General features: G+C 43.6%; 1 protein-coding gene across 8 annotated transcripts in view; it reads left to right on the top strand.

The window, feature by feature from the left end:
• Positions 1-17082, top strand: part of EIF2AK3 (eukaryotic translation initiation factor 2 alpha kinase 3) — a 121520-nt gene that overhangs the window by 90945 nt on the left and 13493 nt on the right. For all 8 annotated transcript variants that reach the window (XM_059688383.1, XM_059688380.1, XM_059688382.1 and 5 more), the window contains 2 exons: positions 3411-4188; positions 10496-10663. In XM_059688383.1, the coding sequence (XP_059544366.1) occupies positions 3411-4188; positions 10496-10663 (946 nt within the window). The remainder of the gene's footprint in view (positions 1-3410; positions 4189-10495; positions 10664-17082) is intronic.

Here is a 17082-nt window from a genome sequence, read left to right as displayed (position 1 = left end):
AAATTTTGATATTTCCTATTGTCATTCTCATTTGACTCTGTGTATCTTTTGAGCTCTCCTTTTATTTCTTCTTTTACCCAGTAGTTGTTTAGTATCATGTTGTTTAATGTCCACATGTTTGTGGTTTTCTCAGCTTCCTTTTAGCAGTTGATTTCCAGTTTCACATTGTTATTGTCAGAGAATATGCTTGGTATAATTTCAATCTTCTTGTTGAAATTAGTTTTGTGCCCCAACATAATATGGTCGGTCTATCCTTGAGAATGTTCTCTGTGCACTAGAGAAGAATGTATAATCTGGTGTTCTAGGATGAAAAGCTCTGTAAATATTGATTATGTTCATTTGGTTTAATGTGTTATTTAAAGCTGTTTTGATTTTCTGTTTGGATGATCTATCCATTGTTCTCAGTGGGGTTTTAGTTCCCCTATTATAATTGTATTTTTGTCAATTTCTTCCTTTAGTTCTGTTAGTAGTTGCTTTATATATTTTGGTGCCTCCAGGTTGAATGCATACTTAATAAACATTGTGTCTTCTTGATATATTGTCTCCTTCATCTTTATAAAATGTCCATCTTTGTCTCTTGTTACCTTTTTTATCTTGAAATCTATTTTGTCTGATATAATTATAGCTACACCTGCTTTCTTCTGGATGCCATTTGCTTGAGTATCATCTTGCACCCCTTCTCTTTGAATCTATGTTGTTTGTCTTTGCAGTTGAAATGTGTCTCCTAAAAACAGCAAGCATATATAGTTGGGTGTTTTTACAAAACAAAACAAAACAAACCATCCCACTACTCTGTGCCTTTTAATTGGTGAGTTCAGTCCATTTACATTTAGGGTGATTATGGATGTATGAAGCTATCCTATCTCCATTTTATCTTTTGTTTTCTGGTAGTTCTGTGTCTCCATTGTTTTTTGTTTTTTTTGTTTTTGTTTTTTTAATCCTTGTGTTCCTGTTATTCTATGATTTTGTCCTCTGTTTCCTCTCTTTTTACGTTATGTGTCTCAGTTCTGGATTTTTTAAAATATATTTTTTATTGATTTCGGAGAGGAAAGGAGAGGGAAAGAGAAACATCAATGATGAGAATCATTGATCTGCTGCTTCCTGCACACCCCCCTACTGGGGATCGAGTCCACAACCAGAGCATGTCCCCTTGACCGGAATCAACCTGGGACCCTTCAGTCTGCGGGCTAATGCTCTATCCACTGAGCCAAACCAGCTAGAGCTCAGTTCTAGATTTTTACTGAGTTCTTCAGATTAAAAATTTCTGATTGGTTCTTTTTTTTTTTTATAGTTTCAGTCTCTTTGGTGAGGGACTCTTTTTACCTGTTGACTTTATTTCTGTGCTCTTTGAATTACTCCTCTGAATTTTCTTGTATCTCGTTGAGATTTTTCAGACCTGCAATCGTGAATTCTCTATCACTTAAATCATAGACTTCCAAGTCTTTAAGTTTATTTTCTGGAGATTTTTCATTTTCTTTCTGAACTTCTTTGTTACCTTGGTTATTTGTTGTGATTGATAGATTATTTTTCTGCCTTGGAATTTATGGAAATGAAAATTTTTTTTTTTTTAAAGTATTTTACTCTTCACTGTTTAGCAGCAGGTTGATAAGTAGATGTCTTCCTTTTGTTTTCCAGGAGGTGGTGCTGAAGCACAAGTTTTAATTTTTTCTTACCTGTCTTTAAGGTTATCTATAGGGTAGTGTGGCCTTGGCTGTGAAAAAGCCCATATTTCTGAGGAGGTGGGCGATGCCCTTATGAAGCGGTTGCCCTGGTCTCCAGGCACCACCCCTGTGGTGGGATGTGATGGGTCTCTATAAGTCTCTTGGCCTTGTTTCCATTGCCTTCTCTCTGTAGCAAGAAGTTGCAGGTGGAGCCAATCTGAGTGGACAATGCTACTACCAGGGCCTACAGGATTTGTGGGGGAGCATCTGGAGGGGGAAATAGGTTCAGGTATCTATGGCTTTTTTTCTTTTTGATGGGTTTAGCTGCAATGAGTATAAGACCACTTAGACTGGAAAGTTTTTCCTGACCTTTGGTGATCTGCCGAGTGAGGATTGTACTGCTGGCAGGCCAGAGGAGGACCAGTGGGCAGGTTCCTGAATCTGGAATCCTCTGTCTGATGATGATGGGTTTGGAGTGCTGCCACCTGTTGCACTGTTTCTCTGCCCCGACCCTGGGCTCATCCTCATGTGTGCTGGCCTAGCCTCCATTGCTGTCTCTGCCTTTTCAGTGTGCCCTGTGGGAGCCCCTCCCACCATCACCCTTCACTGGTAGTGTGTCAGCTGGGGGCCCTGCAAGTGCCTGATTGGGTCTGCAACTCTTATCTTTATCCTTCCCCATCCTGTCTCCCCTGTTCACCTGATACGCTCACCATGGTCAGATGTCTCAATGCATGGATCTTTCAGGTGTGTTTATGTGTTGAGCAGAGAAACGGTCATTTGTTGATTATAGCTGCCCATTCTGTTGTAACGTCATAGGACTCTATGAATTGTAATTCACTAGGAGTTTACCACTGTAAATCCTTTCTCAATGAGGTATTATATGCTTTCATCTACGTATTTTCTTTTCTTTTTTTATATGTTTTTATTGATTTCAGAGAGGAAAGGGAAGGAAGAGAGAGAGAGAGATAGAAACATCAATGATAAGAGAAAAACATTTATCACTGCCTCCTGCACGCCCCCTACTGGAGAGCAAGCCCGCAACCCAGACATATGCCCTGAATCTAATTGTGACCTCCTAGTTCATGGGTTGATGCTCAACCACTGAGCCGCACCAGCTAGGCTGTCTACATATTTAAAACTTTTTATTCCATTTTTAGTACTTAATAATTTGCGACTCCTTTTTAAAGTAGCATTTAATTGTTTGCAGTTAAAAATACATAAACTTGTGCAACCTGAAGATAATTCTTATGTAAAATGTGCTGTGGAAGAGGGAAGGGCCTTTTAAAAACTACTAAATGAGAACAAAGAGGAAGCAAATTGCAAATAGACTGTTTACCAATCAGGTGGAATAACCAGACCATGGAAGGATCCCGTGAAGTGGCCTCTTGTCTCCAGGCCTGTGAGCTTCGGCCCTGATGGGACCCGGGCTTCAGAGTCACGGCCACCAAGGGTTCCTGCCCTTGGTTTTCCTTCACTGCTGTGTGTTGTACATAAAGGGTGTGACCGTTCCTGTGTGACAATCCCAGATAATGGTTCCAAATATAAATTAATGTCTTAAATTAAGCTTTTTAGAAGGAATGGATGTGATGTTCTTTGTCTCGTAGCATGTTTTCATTTTAATCTGTACATGGCTTGTGTTTTGGTAACTGGCTTTATTGTAGTTGAAGCTTTTTAAAACAAAGGGTGTATTTCACATAATTTAATCAACACTTGTTTACTCTTATCCTTTTGTATTTCTCCCACTTTTAGCACAGACTGGCCACTCAGCTCTCCCAGTCCAATGGATGCACCATCGGTTAAAATACGCAGAATGGATCCTTTCTCTACAAAGGAACATATTGAAATCATAGCTCCTTCGCCACAAAGAAGCAGGTCTTTTTCAGTAGGGATTTCCTGTGGTCAGACAAGTTCATCTGAGAGCAACTTCTCTCCACTGGAATTTTCAGGACTAGGCCTTGGAGACACCAGTGCGTCAGTGGGTGCAGTGCACAACCTCCAGGACAGCTGCCTCACAGACTGTGATGTGGAAGATGGCACAATGGAGGGCAGTGAAGAGGGGCACTCCTTTGAACTTTGTCCCTCTGAAGCTTCTCCTTATGTGAAGTCCAGGGAGAGAACCTCCTCTTCCATAGTATTTGAAGATTCAGGCTGTGATAATGCATCCAGTAAAGAAGAGCCCAAAGCTAACCAACTGCACATTGGCAACCATTATGCTAATAAACTAACTGCTGCCAAGCATTCCAGTAGCAAATCTTCAGAACCTAGTTTGTCTATTTCTCTTTCAAGACCAACCACTTTAAGTCTAGATCTCACTAAAAACACTGCAGAAAAGCTGCAGCCCAGTTCCCCAAAGGTGTATCTTTACATTCAGATGCAGCTGTGCAGAAAAGAGAACCTAAAGGACTGGATGAACAGCCGGTGCAGCATGGAGGAAAGAGGGTGGGACACGTGCCTGCACATCTTCCTGCAGATCGCAGAGGCGGTGGAGTTCCTGCACAGTAAGGGGCTCATGCACAGGGACCTCAAGGTTGGTACTATGGAACCTCACCCACGGGTTTCAAGCTGACGTTTTATGCAGTACTTGCAGTACTTGCAGTATTTGTCACTTTTTAATGGAAGTACCCTAAGAGTGGAGGAGAGTGAAGGCATTGGGAGCAGAGATCTGGAAATGTAAAAATAAGAAATCTCATGATTTAAAAAACTCAGACAGGCCCTGTGGTTGAGCATCGACCTATGAACCAGGAGGTCGTGGTTCGATTCCTGGTCAGGGCACATACCCAGGTTGTAAGCTTGATCTCTTATCTCTCTTTCCCTCTCCCTTCCTCTCTGAAATCAATAAAATTATATTTAAAAAATAAAAAAGATCTCAGGCAAATCATGAATTCTTTATAATATGTTTATGTTTGTTTTACAATAAACATTCCCAATCTTCTGAAGAAAAAATATCTTATGTAAAATTCAATACCATTTTCTATGGCTTTGAGTAACCCTGGCACAGATTCCCGTAGGGTCCTGAAGTAGCACACTGAAAGGGCTCAAGTGGAAGGAGAGCCAGAGGTCCCGTCATTAGCCAGCTCTGAATTAGGGCCAGTTGCCATTCTTTTTGCACCTGTTCCTGAACTGTTCAGGTTTTGGGGAAGGAGGTGAGAAGCTGGATGATAAAAGGTGGCAAATGGTTAGCCACATGATGTTTGCAGCTCTAACACCTTTGATTCTATTTCAGTAATGAATATTGTAGCCATGCAGTATGCTGCATTACCAAAGATTCCTACTAGAACATGCAGTGTGTCTTCAGTGTATGCTTCTGAAATACCTCTATGGTACTTTTAGTAACTAATTTCTGCCATATTCCATATGCTCATAGTGATCATCATAGTAAACATAGATGTGTAGTGAATACATAAATATTTTTCTGATGGAAATTGCTTAAATTCTTGAGATTTGGACTCATTTTAGGTGTTTTCAGTTTTGTTTTATGTAACCAAAAACTTGTTTCAGGCACCAAAGTAGCTATTTGGATGAGTAATTTTCTTTTTAAAGTCAGCAGTGGGTTTTTAAATCTTTGAATATATCTTTAAGGGTTTGGAATAATAGGAACTCAAATTAGAAATAATTCCTATTTTCTAAAGTAATTGTTGTTGAATTATACTTAATCAGCACACTCTGGATGTGGCCAGAACTAATTGCCAGGAATCATTCTGCATGAGTGAGAAGTTCAGAGATGGTTGGTTTTGGTCGGAGGGGAGAAGACAACTTCCATGAGGTTAGATGCCCCTAACTTGAGTGAGTGTTGGCTATTGGAATATGGGTACAGTTTTATCATTTGGTAGGAACTGGTTATCTAATGTGCACATTCTTCTTGTACTGAACACTTACTGTACAACCAAAATGTTACGTTGAAAGCCATGTAATTGTGTTCTTACTAATTTTGAATATTCTGCTGATTTTATAGTGTTTATGAGGTACTAGAGGCCTGGTGCACGAAATTTGTGCACTTGGTCGTGGGGATCCCTCAGCTCGGCCTGTGCCCTCTTGCAGTCTGGGAGCCCTCAAGGGATCTCCGACTGATGGCTTAGACCCGCTCGGGCCCAAGCTAGCAGTCGGACATCATTAGTGCTGTGGAGGCGAGAGAGGCTCCCACCACCGTCACTGAGCTTGCCAGCCATGAACCCGGTTTCTGGCTGAGCAGTGTTCCCCTTGTGGGAGTGCACTGACCACCAGCGAGCAGCTCCTGTGTTGAGCATCTGTCCCCTGGTGGTCAGTGCGTGTCATAGTGAGCAGTTGTTCTGCCTTTCGGTCGATTTGCATATTAGCCTTTTAATTTATAGGATTGGTGAATATTTGTTTAATGCTACAATGTTGTCTAAAGGTTTTTCTTGTATTTCTTTGTGCACTAAAAAAATTTCAAGAAAATTAATTTTCTCTAGTTTTTCTAGATATCAAAAAGTATTCTTTTGTAAAGATGAATTTCTCTTAAAGATTTCTCGTGAACCAGAAAGAAATTCTCCCAATAATTTTATTCTTAGTCAAAAAGCTCTGTGTCCTGTCCATTCTGACCTAAGTCTTTGAGCTCACTGTGAAACCTCTTAAGCCCTCTCCCCTTTTTATATTTTGGTCACATTTTTGTCATCAGTGCTCGCTGCCCCCTGATTCTTCCAACTGACTTCTAATCTTCCCTTTACTCAAGTTGCACTGGGTTTTTCTCAGTTGCTTAAATACACAGTGTTCTCACAGAACCTGGTGTTTCTCCTTCATAATCCTCATCACAGTTGTATTATTTATCCCCTGGTTTCCAAAGGGGCAGAAGCCATGTCTTTTTCACCTATTAAATCCTTCACACAATGCCTGATGCATTCTGTATGCTCATATAACTTTTTTTTTTTATTATTCTCTTGTTTGCAATCAAAAGCACTTATAACAATTTAATCAGAAATGAAATGTATTGGCTCATGTAACTGAACTGTCCAAGATTCAAGTAAAGTTTCAGTGATGTGGCCAGAATAAGGTCTCCCCTCTCCTTGCCCTGTTTCTTGTTTCCACTTTCAGGCAGGCTTTCCCTTCACACTCTCAGGACAGCTGCCACTATTAGCGGATTGCACATTTTAAATCTTTTGGAGTGATGAGATAGGGCGTGGGAGGAAAGTATCCCTCTTCCCTACCATTGACCAGAAGTCCTGAGTTTCCTCCTAACTGAAAAGTCAAGGACATATACCCATTCCTAAACCAGTATCCCAGTCAGGGGATAGGATTATGCTGATGGTTTATGCATCCTCAGGATGTGCAGCCATGGGTTGCTGCACAGTTGGGAAGGGTTCCCGAAGTCCAGTCAGGATGCTTCTGGTGAAGTGCAGGGGGATAGATACTGGTGAGCCTAAAAATTTAAAAAAAAGGAAGTCTATTACGGTGTTCAGTAATAACACCAGATGATGGGAGGACAGGAGCAGTAAAATTTAAGGCAGCTCTCTCACAAGGTCATTTGTGGGCGAGCAGGAGGTTATTACCATAGATTTTGGTTATGTGCAATAACATCATTGCTTCAAAGTCACAACTGTCTAATAGCATTTTAGAGTTTGGGAATAAAGTATTACTTGTCTGGCAGGATTTGAAGCCTGAGAAAATACAATTTCCTGAGCTAAGTGGCTATCTTTCCCTCATTTTAAGGCTCTAAATGGTGATCCTGTTAGCAGGGGTGAGAGTAGGCTCTGAAGGAAGATGATAGAGTTCATTAGCGGACTTGAGTTTAAGGACCATGAGAAACTTGGTTAGCTCTCTCTCTTCAGCAGTTGCATGTGAGAGTTTATAACTCAGACCAGCAGCCTTGGAATACATGAGAGCATGTGGATATTAGAAGAGGCAGCATTGGTTGCAATTAAGAGCTCTTATTCTCTGTGATAGCCTGCCTTTTCCCTCTTGGACATAAACCCAAAATCAGTCTGTTTTATTCATTTATCAAACAGTAGTGATTAGCTACCATAAGGCACATGCTATACTAAATGCTGGACCTGTGGTATTGAAGCAGACATCCTCTTCTCATGGAACCAGACTGCCTGAGTTTGAATCCCTGCTCCACCACTTACTACCTGGATAATATTGGGCAGTTTACCTAACTTCTCTGGGCCTCAGTTTGCACGTCTGTAAAATGAAAGACTAATAGAACTAATAGGGCTGTGAGTATTGCATGAGTTAATAGTAGTAACCAGCTTAGACTGGCTCCTGACATATTTTAAGTGCTATATATGCATTTGATAGTATTGTTACTATTATTGTAGTCATCACTTCAGTTATAAATGTAGAGAAGCTTGCCTGGGGGAGAATATATAGAATAATAAGACTGAGCATTAAATACCTTGGGCCCTAGGTAATGTGAGTCTCTAAGTGTTTAAGTAGATGGTGTTTGCTCATTCATGTGCTAAATGGCTAAATGTAAATGCTGATCCCTATGCTAGCTTTTCTTTTTTGTTTTAATTAAATCTTTATTGTTCAGATTATTACATTAGTTACTCTTTTTTCCCACCATAACTCCCCTCCACCCAGTTCCCACCCCACCCTCCGCCCTCACTCCCCACCCACTGTCCTCATCCATAGGTGCACGATTATTGTCCAGTCTCTTCCCTCACCCCCACACCCTTCCCCCCCCCCCAAGAATAGTCAGTCCATTCCCTTGCTATGTCCCTGATTCTATTACAATCACCAGTTCATTCTGTTCATCAGATTATTTATTCACTTGATTTTTAGATTCACTTGTTGATAGATGCGTATTTGTTGTTCATAATTTGTATCTTTACCTTTTCCTTCTTCCTCTTCTTAAAGGATACCTTCCAGCATTTCATATAATACTGGTTTGGTGGTGATGAACTCCTTTAGCTTTTCCTTATCTGTGAAGCTCTTTATCTGGCCTTCACTTCTGAATGATAGCTTTGCTGGATAAAGTAGTCTTGGTTGTAGGTTCTTGGTATTCATCACTTTGAATATTTCTTGCCACTCCCTTCTGGCCTACAAAGTTTCTGTTGAGAAATCAGCTGATAGTCGTATGGGTACTCCTTTGTAGGTAACTGATTTTCTTTCTCTTGCTGCTTTTAGGATTCTCTCTTTGTCTTTTGCTCTTGGCATTTTAATTATGATGTGTCTTGGTGTGGTCCTCTTTGGATTCCTTTTGTTTGGAGTTCTCTGCGCTTCCTGGACTTGTAAGTCTATTTCTTTCACCAGGTAGGGGAAGTTTTCTGTCATTATTTCTTCAAATAGGTTTTCAATATCTTGCTCTCTCTCTTCTTCTGACACCCCTATAATTTGGATGTTGGTACGCTTGAAGCTGTCCCAGAGGCTCCTTACACTATCTTCATATTTTTGGATTATTTTTTCATTTTGCTTTTCCGGTTGGGTGTTTTTTGCTTCTTCATATTTCAAATCTTTGACTTGATTCTTGCGACCCTCTGGTCTGCTGTTGGGAGTCTGTATAATATTCTTTATTTCAGTCAGTGTATGCTTAATTTCTAGTTGGTTCTTTATCACAACATCGAGGGTTTCACCAGTCTTCTTGAGGATCTCACTACATTTATCGGCAGTCTCACCAGTCTTTTCGAGGGCCTTGTTAAATTTATCGGTGGCTTCTAGACAGACAGTTCTTTAAAGACCTTAAAAGTGTGGTTTTGAACTCTATATCCAACAATTTGCTTTCCTCCAATTCTGTCGTTTGTGTCTTATTTCTTTCTCTCGGCATTTTTTATGCTTCGCTGTGTCAATAGAGTGCCTTTCGGTGCTGTGTCCCAATTACCTGAGGTAGACACTCTTGGTGCACCCCTTGTGGGCTTTGTGCACAGCCTTGTTGTAATTAAGCCTTGATTGTTGTAGTTATCACTGTGAGGAATTGACCTCCAGGCCAGTTGGCTGTGAGAATCAGCTGTGTCTGCAGTGGGAGAACTTCTGTTCTGGAGATACCCCTCTGAGGCTAGACTTGCTTCGATGAGGCTTTGGTGCTCACTGAGTCTGCCCCCTGAGTGTGTCTTTTATGGTTCCATGGAGCTGCAAACTGGATGGTCCCACTCTGACCTCTGGGCTTCCTGGCTCCTGGATATCTAGGGAGGTGCTAATCTAGCCTTTGCCTGAGGCTATCCAGCAAAAGTCTCCCTGCAGGGCTTGGGCGGGGCGAGTCCCACAGGATCAACAGGGCGGGGTTAGCAATTATGGCTGCTCTCCGTCTTGCCCTCAGAGGCTCTGCTTCTCAGTGTCCCAGTAATCGCTGCAAGCCCCACGGAGAGAAGGCTGCCCTAGGGTTCTGAGCGATGCCAGACAGTCCCGCTTCTCCCGTTTGAGTCTGGGTCCCTAGAGACTCGCCCGGAACTGGAGGTCAGAGCCTGAGACTCCCTCCCTATTGAAAACGACAACCACACCCTCAGCCGCCAGCCCGCTCCGCATGCACTCCGCACCTTAGTATTTTACTTCAGCACTGAATATCCTCTGAGTCTTGGTATGCTTTTCTTTTTCCTCCTAGTTGAGGAACTTCCACTCAGCCAGCCTCCCTGTGGTTCTGGATGATGTCCATTCCGTCTTTTAGTTGTATTTTTGAAGTGGTTGTTCGAGGCAGCAAACTCCGGTGTTTACCTATGCCGCCATCTTGGTTTCCTATCTAATTCCCTATGCTAGCTTTTCTTTACTCACAGCACTTGTCCAGCATCAGAGGATCAGTGGTATTTTCATATCAACTCATTTTCAAGGGAAACATACCTGAGAATATCTAGTTTCTTGTATTTATTTTCTGTTGTCATTTTAATAAATTCCCTTCACTTTCCTTTTCTGTATACATCCATTGTGCTTTTGTCTGTTTTATTTTTTTCCAGCCTTCCAACATATTCTTTACAATGGACGATGTGGTCAAGGTTGGAGACTTTGGATTAGTGACAGCAATGGACCAGGATGAGGACGAGCCGATGGTTCTGACCCCAATGCCAGCATATGCCCGGCACACGGGACAAGTGGGGACCAAACTGTATATGAGCCCAGAACAGGTGAGTGTTTTTGTTTTTCTTCTTAATTAAAAACAGATTTTTAGCTAGTATGACAGCAAGCTAGATATGTCCTATGAATCTCCATCTATGTTCTACTTAAAATACCCAATAAAATGAAATCTGTAAAGTATGAAAACTGGTAGTAGAGTTCCACACGCAGTACAGCTAGGGGACAGTTTCTACAACTTGCATTGGGGATGGATTAAAAACAAACACAATGCATAAAACATGCTCACCCTTTAAACCATAACCTAACAGCAACCAGAAATTTATAGAGACTTTGAACCCCTCCCATACTTAACTCCAGTTCACCTTGTGTAAATGGTGTAGGAACTGTTTTCAAATGAATTAGAGCCAGAGGTACTGTACTGAGCTGTCCTCTATAGTAATTCACAGGCAACTGCCAGAATGTCCTGTGGCAGGAGATAAAGGCTGGAATATCTTGTCTGTGGATGCTGAGTCTCCCACAGAACAGGACAGGACAGAGCCTGGAAGAGTGGTGGGAGCAGACTGTCCTGAGGGGCTTCAGAATAGCATGCCCAGTCAGCACCAAGATAATGATATTCACAAGCTTATTTATGCTTAAATCAGCCATTCTCAAATTTTGTGGTCTCAGTGTTGTGGGTGGGAAACAGGGATTTCGAGAAAAGCATTTTAAGGACCCATGCAGGGGAGATTGTGGTGTGGCAGGATGGTTTTTTATTCTGATGCAAAATCAAAAGAGTTCCCCTCCTGGCTTCCCCATGTCCCACCTGCCTCCATCTTGCCATGGTAAAAGTCCCACTGTCAGGGCCAGCCTGACAGGTTGAGCCGGGCTGAGGCAGGGAGGTGGGAATTGAGAAAAGAAAGACAGGAAAGCGGGATCAGGAGGACAACAGCTCTCGAGGAACTGAAGCAAGTTTATTAGCCACACAATCCTATTTATACATAAGACACTGAATAGGAGGTCTGTCAAGAGGAATGTATTCTTTGTTCCTCTTAATCTCTAAGGGAGAGACATAGCAGAAGGACAAGTTCTCAGTACAGCATATCTCAGTAAATAGTTACAAACTTCTTGGTAAGCCATGAAAGGCTGTTCTCATTCTACAAAGGTTGCTCTCATTCTACTGATAATCGCCATCCAAACAAGTCTGGGAAAACTGTGTGGGTAAGGGTCCCAGCCTTGCTAGCCCCTTCAGGTGCAAGGACCTTGCCAGCTTACATCTGGCCCCCAACATCCCACCATGTCTTCAGCAGGGCCAACACAAAAGCCAGTGCCCAGAGTTTCTGCTTCATAGTCCTTTGGAGCCCAAGCAATCTGCAGCAGGCCTCAGGTGGCCACTAGAAACGCATAGTTGCGTGCTCTCTGACGGGAGAGATGGAAACAATGGGGTGAATGTGGGTGAGAGAGAGAGAGAGCGAGTGAGAGCGAGAACAGGATGGTGCACTTTGTTCTCTTGGGATTTTAACCAGGAACTTTTTCAACTTTCTAAGATTTCCAGGCTTCTGATGGGTCCAATGATCCTTTTCCCAGGTTAGATTGACAGGCATCTAGGAACAAGCATCTCCCCCTGCACCTTTTTGCCTTCATTGCACATGTGCTTATCTCCCTCTGTTCCCCCTCCATATACAATCCAGTACCGGAGGAGAGAAGGGAGGGATGTTAATCTCCTTGGAAGGACAATGCTACAATTCCTTGGGGTGTGAAGCTGTAGCTTCCTATTGAAGCAAACAGGCTCATGCTTCCCAGTTGACCATGCTTACCAATGTCTGACTTCGCTTGCTCTCTTCCTATTAATAACTAGCTAATGATGGTAGCATCAGTACCTGTTTATACGTGTAAATATGATCGAAAACCCAAGAGTTTTTCTTAATGGGATTTTATTTATCAGTATTTGCCATATTAGAGATTAAAACTGAAAAATGTATAAAATTTATTAATTTAATAATATTAAACCTATCTTATCCCAAAAATATTTTTATGATATTTCCCAAAACAAAAAAGCATTGTTGAGAAGAGTGGCATTTGTTTACATTTTAACAGATCTCTTTAATATCTGACTTAAAAGAGCTAGATTCTCCTATCTGCCTTGCATTCAATTTGTTGCAATATGTTATTTTGTGTGAAGTGAAGGAAGAAAATCTGACCTCATACAGATATGTAGTTGGAAAGGGAGGGATGTTTTAATAGCATTTTCAGGGAATTGTGGTTATTCCTGTTAGATAGTACATCAGAATTCAATAAGTGATAGTTTCTTAAAAGTCATTTGCCCTATGGAATCTAAAACTATATTATTGAACTTTTTTACTTCTGTCAATTTAATATCCTTCATTCATTTTGCACTTTTTAAAAAATCCTCAACTGAGGATTTAGAGAGAGAGGAAGTGAAAGGGGGAGAGAGAGAGAGAGAGAGAGAGAGAAGCATTGATGTGAGAGAGAAACATTGATCAGTTTCCTCCCACACCTGCCCTGACTGAGGATCAAACTCACAACTGAGGTATGTGCCCTGACTGGGAATTGAACCCATGAACCTTCGGTGCCCGGGATGGTGCTCCAACCAACTGAGACACACTAGTCAGGGCTCATTTTGCCCTTTGAATGGATCTTTTACCCATGCAGGGAAGCTAAATGAAAAATATACTAGGCTTTATTTATAGTTGGTATCTGAACATCCCAATATATAAAGAGCCAGGGTCCGTCACGACCGAACAGAGGACCAAACAGGAGGCTGCCTGGGGCGACTAGGCCTGTGGGGGTGGTGGTGGGGGGGGGTCAGTGAGGGATGACCAAATGACTGGGCCCTGGGATCTCTGGGCCCCGGGCCAGGGTGCGGTGGAATACTGGGTCTGCTGCGATTGAAGGCGTGGCCAGCCTTCAAACCCGGGGCCCAGAACTCCCTGTCCCTGCCTGCGCGGGCACGCGGTAGGAGGTGGGAGGAGGCTGGAGGTGGGCGTCAGTCTGGGTCCCACACGCCCGGAAACTTTCTCAGACTTGCTTGGTGCTGGGACTGGATGCATCCGAGCTCACAGCAGGCTCCGCGGAGGTTCCTGGTGGCTGAGGGTGGAGAGCTGGAGTGCGGGTGTGTGGGTGTATGCATGGGGGTGTGGGTGTGGGTGTATGCATGAGCGTGGACCCGAGCGACAGACACACACGCCTGCACCCACACAGGGCCCTCGGCCGTGCCACCCACGCCTCCCTGGACTTTACCCTCCAGCCTGGATCTTTCTGGTCCCTGTCCCTGCCTAACGGTTCTCAGTAACACAGAGTGCGGGATTCGGGAGTTAGAACTGGGAGCACAACGTGGTCTCCCCACCATCCACTGTCCCCGCCCTCCCAGGGAAGGGGACAGGGAAGGGCACCGGGGGCTCTTATCACTCAGGGCTGGTGGGGACGCAGCCAGAGGGAACATGGCCGAGCTGCCCCGCCCGCCCCATGTGCCCTGCCCCAGCTCTGGAGCGCAGGGGGCTTCCGGGGCGTGCCCCTTCCCCAGCTGGGAGGGTCCCCGCTAAGCTTCCACCTCCTTGGGAAACTTTCCAGCTCTGTCCCTGCGGGAGAGCCGTAGGGACGCCGAATCCTTTCCTTCCTTCAGAAGTGCTCTGAAAAGCACGCTGACAGCTATGCCGGGAAGGGGTCGCTCAAGTTCAGCAAGAGTTTGCGATATGCCTAAGGCGCGTTGAACAGTTTTCTCTTACCCCATTTGTGGGAGTGTAATCTGATTTAAAACCAATGGAATAAACAAACAGAAGCACTTTCTAGAAAGTCAGTTTGGAAATGTGGATCAAAATTCAAGTGAATTAGCTTTGGGCCAGGAGTTCCATGTCTGAATGTGTCCTAAGTAAACAGTCAAATAAGCAGTTAGGTTTCCTGTAGTTGTTGATGCCAGGGGAAACCGGAAACAACCTGCCCCACCATATAGGGTTAGTGAAGTAAACCATAGTAATGTCAATTAGTCAGGGATAACACTGTAGCCATTAAAAATTATGTCTGTACATCCAATTCGTTGACATGAAAAGAAGGCCATAGCCAAATATTAAGTGAAGGGCAAGGGAAGAATGCATGTATATTTATATGTATGTATATTTTATATGTCAGGGAAATAATAGTTTTAAAAACAGTGATTCTTCCTGAGCTCTGCAATTGTGAGTGTTAGCAAATTGTGTTTCAGGTGTGACAGGTGTCCTTTGGTGTCTCATACTCACAGACATCCTTGCCTGTGGGACAGCCTGAACCTTTGCCGCACCTGCGCCTCTCTGCTGCGGCAATGGCCCAATCAGACATTCCCTTTTATTGGGCTGGTTTCCTTTTCTCCTTTGCCCAAACCACACCTTTCCAACAAAAGAATATTAACCAAGCAATCCTAACAAGTTTTGTTGCCGACTGCAACTTATGCCCTTTTACGCAAATGTTGTTGCTTTCAAGCCTACCAGGTTGTATTTCAAAACTTTTATTTTTCTGCAACTTGACCATTTTTTATTCGCTTAAAATATTCTGGAGTATTTTAAATACATATTGAAAAGTAGAGAATAATATAACAAATACTTATCTATACTAATATGCTAATTAGCCCAGACATCTTCCGGACATCCTTCCGGAAAAAGCCATGGTGGCGGGGGCCAAGGCAGAGGCGGTTAGGGGCGAGCAGACTGGCAGGGGAGAGTAGTTAGGAGCGACCAGGTTGGCAGGGGAGGGCAGTTAGGAGCGACCAGGCCAGCTGGGGAGGGCAGTGAGGGGCGACCAGGTCTGCAGGGAGGGAAGTTAGGGGCGACCAGGCTGACAGGGGAGGACAGTTAGGGGTGACCAGGCAGGCAGATAGGTGAGCAGTTAGGAGCCAGCTGTCACGGATTACAAGAGGGATGTCCAACTGCCAGTCCGACTGCCAGTTTAGGCCTGATCGCAGCAGTTGGACATCCCTTGAGGGGTCCCAGAATGGAAAGGGTACAGGCTGGGTTGAGAGGCCGCCCGCCCCGTGCATGGATTTTGTGCACCGGGCCACTAGTTTATTAATAAATGAATTAAAATAAGATATACTTCTTTTATTGGGGTACCATCTTCCCCACTGGGTGCTGAGGGTGGGGTTCTTATGATATCTCAAGAAAAAGACTTCTGAGACTCACACGGGAGGATGAGTACTTTTTGTTTATGTGGAATTACTAGTATTTTTCTGTGTTTCTAAAGTCCCATTTCCCTTTATCCAATTTAAAAGAACTGTACCTGGGGTTTCAGTAGAACTAGAAGCAAAGCCAGTGTCCAGAGTTTCTGTTCCATGTTGCAGCCAGGCCCGGTTCAGCATCAGGCTAGTCCATTAGTCCATTGAGCGTGTGTGTGTGTGGGAGTGGAGGTGGGGGGGGGCAGTCACATGGCCATGGGCCTTATAGACGAATTCAGGGGAGCAGGAGTTGGGCTTAGAATTCAGGGGAGAGAGCCCCACAAACCAGGAGTTAAGCACAACATACCAATAGCACAAGAGAGCAAGAGAGCAAACTCCTTTTGAGGATTAAATATCCCAAATCTCATGCTCTTGCAGTGGCCATGCCCATTTTGGCCAATGACCTGTTCCCAGGTGTGACTGACAGACAAATAGCTTCCTGTGGGCATCCCAGCTTTACTGGCATGCCTATAATGGCTGGCCTCCCCCTTTACTCCTTTCCTATCTATCTCTCTATATAAAACCCTAATATACAAATAGACCGAAGAGCGGAACAACAGAACAACCAAACAACCCGTCACTATGACGTGTGCTGACTACCAGGGGGCGCGCATGGAACATGGCAGGCATTGGCAGCAGGCAGCAGAGTTCGGAACATGGCGGGCATTGGCCGTGGCGGGATGGTGGAGCAGGTGAGCGGAGGCTACATCTTGCTGATTAGCATATCTCGCTGATTAGCCAATGGGAAGGGTAGTGGATGTACGCTAATTACCATGTTTCTCTTTTATTAGATAGGATATATTTTATTGATTTTAGAGAGGAAGGGAGAGGGAGAGAGAGACAAAAGCATCAATGATGAGAGAGAATCACTGATCGGCTGCCTCCTGCACACCCCACACTGGGGATCGAGCCTTCAACCCAGGCATGTGCCCTTGACCAGAATTGAACCTGGGACCCATCAGTAGATGCTCTATCCACGGAGCCAAACCAGCTAGGGCCACTGTTTATTCTTTTCATAGCATTCTTAACTGTCAAAGTAAGTGTTTTTCTTCCCCTCTAAAATAATAATCTATCAGAGAAGGGACCTAACTTATCTCTTCTTTTTCTTTATCCCCAACACCTAAAATAGTGCCTAGAATTCCACATAAATGTTTGGTGGATGAGTGAATGTGAATGTCAGTGAAAAAAAACACCACATAAGTAGTCATGGCCATCCCTCTTTGACACTGCTGGACTGACTGTATGTATTTTGGCTGTGGCTGACGTGTGTGTGTGTGTGTGTGTGTGTGTGTG

This window comes from Myotis daubentonii, chromosome 3 (assembly GCF_963259705.1).
Source record: "Myotis daubentonii chromosome 3, mMyoDau2.1, whole genome shotgun sequence".
Taxonomy (NCBI): Eukaryota; Metazoa; Chordata; class Mammalia; order Chiroptera; family Vespertilionidae; genus Myotis; species Myotis daubentonii.
This window is presented reverse-complemented; position numbering and strand designations above follow the sequence as displayed.